At 37.1% G+C, this 10,585-nt stretch overlaps 1 protein-coding gene across 2 annotated transcripts in view; it reads right to left on the minus strand.

Annotated features, from left to right (window-relative positions):
* Positions 1-6,055, minus strand: part of myo1ea (myosin IEa) — a 53,770-nt gene extending 47,715 nt beyond the window's left edge. For both annotated transcript variants that reach the window (XM_044348943.1, XM_044348934.1), the window contains exon 1: positions 5,691-6,055. In XM_044348943.1, the coding sequence (XP_044204878.1) occupies positions 5,691-5,693 (3 nt within the window). In that variant the 5' untranslated portion in view covers positions 5,694-6,055. The remainder of the gene's footprint in view (positions 1-5,690) is intronic.
* Between the last annotated feature and the right edge of the window lie 4,530 nt (positions 6,056-10,585).

The following is a 10,585-nucleotide window of genomic DNA, read 5'->3' on the forward strand; positions in this document are numbered from 1 at the left end:
ATCATATCCAAGTCAATATTTGTTCTGGCATGTTAGCGCAATTTTATTCATAGAGAGAATATCCACATGGAGACTAAAAGTGGTTACCTGGTAACAGCAGTGACTACCAATACTGATAACTTTGCTGCTGAATACTGCATGACATAGGGTAGAAAAGATACATTTAATAAAGATAAAGATGATGTGATCTCTGTCACTCAACCACAGGACTACTAAACTGAACTGTTACTTACTTATTTTATAGTAATATATTTAGTTGGTGGACATGTATAGTACACTGTAAAATACGTTTCAGAGCATATCCGTTGTGACACTCCGGTCACTGCATGATTCCACAGAGAGAAATGCACTGACTCAGCCCTGCCATGGGACATGTGCCAAAACAAGACAACTAATTCAAACCAGCTAACTTTGGCTTTGTTTCCAGTCAGTTAGTTTATGTCTTTTTACAGACACACCAGCTGATGAGCCTTTAAAAAGCTGTGAATCAGTTCTTGTTCCCCATTGATCGCTGTCTACAGTTCTGTGAGTTTTCCCCACGTGGTCTGGGACAAAATTATACATGTAGAACTTGATATTTTGGGGATGTCACTGCAAGATATTCATTTGAGCACCTTATGGATGCCCTCTGTAACTGATTGTGGAGAAATCTGATAAATCAAAACCATGAGTGGCATCCAACCTTGTCTTATGTCCCTAATGTTTAATTCAGTAGGGCTGACTTCAAGAACTACAAAAATATAACTGGATATAATAATCCAGCCTAGTGCAAGCTCTACCACAAAAACCACTATCTGATCTGATATAACAGGCATTGTAATTCTCTTTGCCAGTACAGTTTCTAAGAGGAAGTGGGGTAAAACAGTTATAACTTATAGGGTCGAGGAGAACTACTGCAACTGACAGGATACAGACAAATTACATTTCCATTGGACGGAGTCAGAGGCCAGCCACTGACTCAGAGGCCACAAAACTGGCTGACATGTGACGATGGGAAGCTATCAGAGCAGATAACCTGGGGCACAGCTCCAAGAGTCTGACCTTGTTCCCTATCCACGATGAGGGAAGTCGTACATGCAAATAGGCAGCTATGAAAACACACAGTTTGGTTCATGATCTAAGGACAAGGAAAATAAACTAAACATGCATTAAAGGACATTACATTGACACAGCACTGTCATGTTAATTTCACTCATTACTTTCTTACCTTATTAGCTGTTTAAAGTATAAAATAGGTGGTCTGTTCAGGCTTTAAGTTGGGAAGAATGATCTTACAACCACTGAGATAGTGTTGAGTGGTGAAGACACCTGGGTTTAATACCCTTTTTGAAATAGTAGACAATGATGTTCAGCAATAACACCAAGATGCAAAATGTGATTCATCGCCTCTTATCATTCAATCCCATCCACTGGAAGGCAGACTTCACTTGTAGTATGATTGGCATGTTTACCTTCTCGGTGGTGAGTAAAGACAAACCCAAACCAGCTACAGATACAGTTGTCCTTCATAATACCATGAACATCTATCTAATATCCAAATATATTGTGGAAAAACTGGAATACAAACAAAATTAAAGGCACACATCACATTTCAGCTGATGTGTAATTAAGTTTACAACCTATAACATTTCCATAAAATGTTTAAATGGTGTAATTATTAACAGTAACTATTATTTACAGGAACAAGTCCACTTAATCACACAGCACTAACATGTTGTGGGTGAGCTTTGTTGATCAACTGAAGTAGCTCCATACTTTCTCACCATTATACACTGTGAAAATATGGTGGCTGAGAGAGAACCAGTGCCACAGTAGAGTGAAGGTTACTTTAAGGCCGCCCTGGTTGCCAGTCGTTTTGAAAACAAGCTTGAGGCAGAGTCAAACTGCTACAGTGGGGTAGGACACACTGCTCCGGGGACACAGTAAACAAACAGTCACAAGGAGAGAAAACTGCTGGGTGCTCCTCAAATCACCATTTCCAGGGTCCAGAATATCGTCTTACATCAGAGTTACAAGAATACCAGAGGCCTTGACGTCATCACAAGATGACTCATTGATAAAACATGAAGCTTTTTTAAGTGACAAGATCAAATCAAGCCTGTGGTTGTTATGGAAATACTGCTAAACCATCATGATTAGGTACAGAGGAAATATGCAGGACAATACTGAGATTTTTTCTTTTAAACTCAGCTGTTCAACTGCAAAATGTTCAAACATTACTATACCTGAGTTAATGAAAAAAAGGGATTTTGGCCAGTTAAAAATAGAGCTTTATCGGTTAGTCAACTGACAGATGATTAATCTGCAACTATTTTGGTAATTGGCTTCTTGAGTTTTAGACATTTTTTTAGAGAAGGATGCAAAACATTTGCTGGTTGCAGCTTCTTAAATGTGAGGGTTTGATGCTTTTATGTGCCGCACATGATAGCGAGCTGACTTTTGGGGGGATTTGGACTGTTAATCTGGCAAAACAAGACATTTGTAGATGTCACCTTAGGTTCTAATTAGAAGAGGCACTTTTATTGTTGGACTTTTTATAGACAAAATGATTCATTGAGAAAATAATCTTCAAATGAATCAATAATGAAAATAATCATTAGTTACAGCTCTAGTTAAGAACAAAATAAGGTAAGTGATGGAGTACATTACTGTGAATGTGGTGTCCATCTCCTAAAACAACCTGAGTAATACGTGCAACACAGTAGTATAAGACTAGAAAGGATCTCTGTTGATGCATTAGCATTCTTCATTACTGGGTGTGTTCATATGCAACAATATCTAAAGCAGGACAATCACAACTGCTTCAAAAAAATGCAAAGATTAAATAATAAAACCAATGGTAATGCTACATTTCTATTGGTTTTACAACATAAAATACAAAAAAGCAAAAGTTGCAAAAAAAGCCGAACTAGATTTGCCTCAACTAATACAAACTTGATGGTAGTTGACAACTTGAATTTACAATATGTGATTTATAAGATTCTCTCATCCAGGATGATTTACAACAAGTGCAACAGTAGAATAAATCAACACTTGTGAGGTTCGCCATCACAAACAGTGAAGCAGCGAAACATAGTTGCAGCTTTGTAACAAAGACGTATGGAACTGATCAAGAGGAGTGTGTGAGTGTACTGAACCACAGCGACAAGACTAACGAGTTCCCCAGGTCCACAGAATGGGTGTTCATCCTGTTTTGAGAGAGAGGGCTTGAATTCCTGAGCAAATCTCTACAGCAGTGATGGGTTTGAAAATGGAGCACCAGCTTTGAGATGAAGGGAGAGGGGGGTTACTCAGTATGCACCTCCCTGTAGGAGAAACTAATGCAAACCATCTGCTGTCATACCGACTTGCTATTCAGCATCTGGCAGAGAAGGAACCAGTGAGCGATGCTGCTGTCTGCTATTCCAGACAGTTAGAATGACAATCAGACTATTTTTTGCTTTACTTTAATAACAGAACTGTCTGTTGGAACCTAAAAGGACGGACCATGAAGTGATACTCTCCCTGACCTCATCTAAAAAACTCTAAAATGTAAAGACAAAACCTACTGTAACCAAATAAGTTGTTCTTGAAACATCCTTAAGTTAAGGAGAGAGAAGATGTTTACTTTTATCCCTGAACACTATATTACTTATAAATCTGTCATTGCAGGAAAGTATTTTCCTGCTGTCATTAAGTTAAACCACAAGAAGAAACATGCAGCTCCTGTTCATTTACGCTAACATCAAAGCAACCATGTACATGTAAGATTCAAAATTTGAATGGAATGTGTAAATGATAACAACTCTGCAAAGGCAGATTATAGCAGAATTGTTGCAGGATTATATTAAAGTTTTTCTTTGCAGTTTTGGCTACAGCTCAAGTGCAAAGACCCCATTATGCTGACTGTATATTTTGCAACCTTTGTCCTTTGGGTTTCCCTGTGGGCAACCCGAACTACTGATTCAATACAACAGTTTGGATGGCAGAATACAAACAGGTTTCAGTCCTAACTGTTTAACCCTCCTATTGTGTTAGGGTCAAATTTGACCCATTTCCAAGTTCAGATGTGTGAAATATACTTTTAATTTTTTCTGATCAAAACAAGGCTTCATTACATCCTCTACAATGGCCTACTGAATACAATAAAACACATTTTGATCATTTTTCTTTTTTTTTAATGCCTATATATAAAACAAAATTACATCTGTTGTGTTATGGGTCAAATTTGACCCGGTAGTAATTATGGGTTGTTTATGCACAGAAATACATAGTAAATGTTGCCAAACCATCATGAATAACAAAAACTACAGCAAAACAAAAATAATAGTAAAGAAATCCTATAAAAATAGTATAATAATATTGTGTAATAATATTAAAATTATGTGTCATGCAAAGAAAGTATATCGACTTGAAATCAATTGTAGAGTGGCATGCATCAAATATGATCCCATATTTATCCCATATAAGGTGTAAACTCTTTTCTAACACATTAGGAGGGTTAAACATCGTCAGTGTGCAAACTTCTGTTAACTGCTAAGGGTTTTGGGTTGGGGTTGGGGTTAGGGTTAGGGTTTATCACCTGGAAAGTAAATTTAAACCCATGACAAACTTATATTTTGCAGTCGAGGTCTTTACAATCGCAACACCTTCATTTAAAAGTGAAGTCTCCATTAAAAATGAAGCAGCCACATTTCCAAAGATACACAGGAATACTGCATCACAACTGTATTATCTTCAACCTCTAAAGACGGAATTTGGCTACAGAAGATAGCGGCACAAGGAATTGTTGCCAAAACATAACGATGAGGCCACACAGCGTCCTCCATAACCTGGCTCTAGGCGTGTCTGCAGCAGGGATGGCATTCGGTAACCAGGAAAAACCTGTCTCTATGTAATACACAGACACACAAATATATGCACACAACAAGCAGCACACACACAGTACACACACACACACACACACACACACACACACACACACACATACATACCCTCCACCTGACACATGCTCCCTGCCTCTTCTTCCAAGACTAACCGGTTTTTAAGTAAGAGACGTCCCTGTCACTTAAACACTAATGTTTTTAAGTGACATGACATCTCTGTGGCAGCCATTCAGACAAAGTCAAATTCAACAGCTCTGGGTCAGTGCTGTCTGATTACAGTACTTTCACTGCTGCCTATAAAAAGTGTGTTACTGTCAGAATGACTCTCAGGATGGAGACAGTGAAGGAGAGAGGGAGAGACCCACAGACAGACTCAAAGATGATTGATTAATGATTCTGGGGTGGATGGAAAATATAGAAAGGAATAATAATACAACATGTATCTCAAATAATTACAAAAGTACTATCAAATATTACTCAGAAATATGTTGGGTTTTTTTTAAAATATATTTATGATATGTTCTATCCATAACAAACCAACAACAAAACAAACTATACAGTAGACTCACAGAAAGTAGAGCCATTAATTATATTTTAGGATTTAGTCAATGAAAAAACTATGAAGAGAGAATATTTTGTTTATTTTGTTTGTGTACTTATATGTGACTCATTACTTATAATATTGAATATTGTTGGCTTTATTGTTTACAGTGGTGTGTTTATTTACTGGTACTGGACAATAAAGCCACCAACAACGGCTCTGTGTCCAATATTTGAATTATATTGGTAATAAAAAAGTCAGTAGAGACATTATATCTCACTCACCATCCTCTGCCTTCAACACAATAGTCTTCTCTCTCGTATTCCTCGCGATCCAATATTTCTGCGAACCTCAGTGAAGTTAAAACCGCGTCAAAAAGTCTACTTTTTCAAGGTAAAACCAGAGGACAAAATCCAAGTTAACAGATGATATTCCCGATAGGCATCGGAAAGCGTGGATGCGGCTCCTCAGCGGTGTCCTCCTCCGTCCATTGTGCAGACAGATCCGAGTCCTACACTGACAGCATAAGCAGTGTTCAAGCTGCGAGTTGGATGGTAATTTACTGGGAGAGCAGTGCCCTCAAAATCGGCTCTAAAACATAACACAGGAAACTGAGCCAGAAGGTCCAATCAAAGGGCGCTGAACGCGGAATATGCTTAAATATTCATTAGTTACCGGGAGTGAAGCAACTGAGCATGCGCATTATTTGAATCTTCATAACAACAGACTTTCTACACTGCAAGTAGAGAAAGAATATTTAAGCATGACTCACATCATACATGTAAACCATATATTCACTTTGTTAGCTCTATCAGCTCCAGAACATACATAAATGTTTACTATATTACAAAATCTGACTCCTTTTTCTCTTGTTTGTGCTTTGCAGCCGTCCATTATAGTACTAAGACCTACCAACCAATACTATAGACTAAATACAACATTGATTAGAATTTATTACACATTTTTCTTTATGTGCTTTAAATTCGCTGTGTATTTTATCAATGCCACCAACAGGTGGGCAACTGCCCTGGTGTCCCACACCCTTAGGGACCCCTAAAACTCCAGCTTTAACATATGTATGGATTGTGGAAAAGTAATTGATTATGAATAGGCTATGTTTAGGAATATGCACCACTTAATTACATTAAAAACTGAAACTGAAATGACAAGGTCCTGCATTTTTACCACAGCCTGTCTTGAGACCCCGTCTATGTCAAAAACTAGTTTTCATCCATACATAATTTAAGTGTACAGTATGCTCACGTGCTATTCTTGTATAAATCTATTTCATTTACTACAAGGTGACAGCGTACATACACAATGCATAGAAAAATGGATGTGCCGGTGTAGAGTGTCACAGCTCATTTTTGCCCCAGGCTCCCAAGTGGGTTAATCTTGCGATGCATACTGTAGAAGGCTTTTTTTTCTTACATGCTGAATCTGGAGTAATTAATGGCACTACATACACAGGCTGGGACTTTTTGTGACTCAGTGTGTCAATATCACTGGTTTATATACAGTTTATGTTCTTTGTTCTGGTCAGTGTTATCTTCTGCCACTTCTCTTGAGACTGTCTGTGTTCTAAAATAGCCAATGACTAATAATTATGTTTTTTAAGTTAGTCCCTTAGGAACATTTATATGATGTAATTTAGGCCCACTCCCTCCTCAGACGAATAAAAATACAAACCAGAGGTTCTTTAGGAAACTTCTTTTGAAGTGCATGGTTGGTAATGGTATCCACTTCTCACAATCAGTCTCCAGCGTGGCTTAGGCTTGCCTTGAAATGATGTTGGGCGGTGAGACGACTCTCTGGGTGTAACCTGTCTAACAAGCTGCCTTCTGTAGACACATAATGTGTGTGTGTGTGTGTAAGTGTGTGTGTGTGTGTGTGTGTGTGTGTGTGTGTGTGTGTGTGTGTGTGTGTGTTTGTGTTTGAATAAAATGTAATTTTTATGATGGATATTAGAAAGTACCATAAATTAAATACTCTCCACAACATATTGAAAAACTTCCTTATAAAAAAACCCAATATTTGTCACCTGAACTTAAAAATCATGTTTCCATCTATATTCACAGAATGTAATACATGTGGAAAGTAACACTAGAAAGTGAAGAAGGCTGTTCAAATATACAGAGTAATGGTATGACTTATCGAGCTTTTTGGTGTAGTGTTATGTCACCACCCAGTGGTCATTGCAGGACAAGGCAGACACCATGAAACAACCTGGAAATTTTGGGCACAACATTGTTGATTTGTGACAACAGCAGGGCATTTACCAAGAACAACATGAAAAAGACATTTGATTGTTCAACTTTTTTTATTTTAGTCTTTGTAGAGAAAGTATTAATATACTTTTCATGAACCACAGTTTGTCATAAACATGTTGCCATGCTCAGCATTTTGATCTGTCTTTATACAACGAATTGCAAAAGAAGTTCAGTTCTAGTACTTTACTTCATGTAGTCCAGCACACAAAAAAGGATCTCAATCAAGATATTTGAAAGCCACTTTTCTCCTGTGGCACACATAAATATGTTTGAGAACTGAACTCATGAGTTGCACATTGGAAGTTCAGTGTGACATGATTGGTTGCAATATGTGAGAATTAACTGACTGATTTTCAAAGTTATGGTAAATGGGAATAAGTATTTATTTGTGTTTGTAATTCAAAGACTGTGTCAAACTGATTGAGAAAACTGATTACATTTATCATCCACACCAATAAATCTATAAAATTTCAACATTGAAATTGGTAACTCTTGGGTCCCTCAAGTAATGTGGATTGTATATGGTGTATTAATTTCTGTAATAAAAGTTCCAATTGCCTGCATGACTGAATCTACAAAAAAGCTCCAAGAATAGATAAACAGCACAATCTAGTGGATATAATCTTGCGAGGTAAATAATATATAAGTATAAGAAGTTTAACATAAAACATATAGCAGTTTTGAACCATAAGATTATCTTTTTGGCCAGCATGAATCAATCAATCGCAGAAAAATCCCAGGTAATTTTTTTGTGACTGTTTTCAAATTTATGTGTGTTTTGTTTTGGGATCACACCGAGAATGCAATAAAAGATAACCTGGGTTTGTGGAGTACAAATTAGGCTATTAGTAGCCTAAATGATGATGTTAGAAATAATAATGTAATGTAATGTAATAATGTATTTGTGTCAAATAATTATTATATATACCTCAGATTGTTGTGTACCCATGAAAATTAAAACAAGTTATCTAATTATTATGGTTTTGAGCCATCAAAAAAAGTTAGTCCCATGGCACAGCTTACCCCAAGGTAGGGGTAAAATGAGCACTCTAGGGGTAATTAGTGCTACCATTAAATACTGATATGGAAATGTCACAAAATCAAACAATTTTGAGACAATTTTTAACCTTATTAATGTCATCAATTAAACAAAGGCAAAAACTCATACTTTTAAGTAAAATCATGTGTCCTGTTTTCCACCTTGTTACCAAAACATTTTTGGTAAAAATTAAATTGTGAGTTTTGTGTGTTAGCTACAGAAATAATATGTGTATAAATGTGTTTTTGTGTATACAGACAGGTGACAAATTAAAGGAAAAACCGGTACAGGTCTAAATGCTTGACCCCTACAGTGAGGGGGTCTGGTGGCTCTGTTATGCTGTGGGGAGCATTTTGCTGGCATGGTTTGTGTCCACTTGTCCCCCTAGAGGGAAGAGTCACTGCAAATCAATACAAAGTTATTGTGAGTGATCACCTTTATCCTATGATGAAACATTTCTATCCTGATTGGAGTGGTCTCTTCCAGGATGACAAGGCTCCAATTCAAAGGGCATGAGGGGTCACTGAATGGTTGGATGAGTATTAAATGATGTGAATCATATGCTATGGCCTTCACAGTCACCAGATCTCAACCCAGCTGGACACCTATGAGAGATTTTGGACTGACATGTTAGACAGTGCTCTCCACCACCATCATCAAAACACCACATGAGGGAATATCTTTTGGATGAAATGTGTTCATCCCTCCAGAAGAGTCCAGAGACTTGTAGAATCAATGCCAAGGTGCACTGAAGCTGTTCTGGTGGCATGTGTTGGCCCAACACCTTACTAAGACACTTTATGTTGGTTTTTCCTTTAATTTGTCACCCGACTGTATGTACAGCATGTTTGTTTGTGGCTTAAACTTAACATTAGTCAAAAATTAGGTATTTATTCATCAACATTGTAAAACTTGTAACAGTGATAAAACATTATCATGAACAGTGTCTCTAGTCTCTAGAATATCAGAAAATAGTTTTTGGGCGTAAATTGCGCCTTTGACTCAACTTGCCCCAACATCACTGGCACATTTTACCCCACAACCTCCATTTTGACAAAACTGTCACACAGTGGCTCAGATCCACAGTTATGCTAAGTTTATGACCTTGTTTTGTAGCTTACATTGACTTAAACTAACATGTAATAATGTCTAAAACATATCTATTTTAATTAAGATACAAGACTGATAACTCTAGTAACATGATGAATTCACTTGGCATGACAAAAATCTTTTTTTTTGCTCTGTTTTGCTGACCACTCTCTCCATGTGTTTGAGTCGAAGATGGATTGAGTAATGTGAACTATACTTTCTTAATTTGTGCTCAAATGATTACTTTTGTGTATAGTTACCTTGATAAAGGGGGTGGCTCATTTTACCCACTGGCTCGCTTTACCCCGTTCTCCCCTAGACATAGAATGTAGACCCTGCATGGCACTTTTCACTTGCGAAGGCAACACACTATTTAATGTTGTGACATTGGTTGTATACCTATATCCAACATTAAAAAGTTAACAGAAGATAGAGGAGAGATTGACAGACAGATGAATAGATAAATACATTCATACATACAGCACTCATCAAAAGTTTGGACGCACTTTTGACTGGTACTGTAGATGCAGATTCTCATAACATCAGTTTTATTTTTCTGCCAATGGTTGAGTTTATTTATCGGCCCTTGGTGTGTATATTTGCGTGGACTGAGTTTAACTCATATCAAATTGTGGTTGTATACGTAAAATGAAAGAAATTATGTTACTGTGTTTTGAAATCAATTTTGTTACTCCTACATGTGTTTGTTTATTTTGTGCAATAAAGTTACTGTAAAAAAATAAATAATTCACGCCTAAAAGCCTCTCGTTCTTCTGAGTTT

This window comes from Thunnus albacares, chromosome 1 (genome assembly GCF_914725855.1).
Source record: "Thunnus albacares chromosome 1, fThuAlb1.1, whole genome shotgun sequence".
NCBI lineage: Eukaryota > Metazoa > Chordata > Actinopteri > Scombriformes > Scombridae > Thunnus > Thunnus albacares.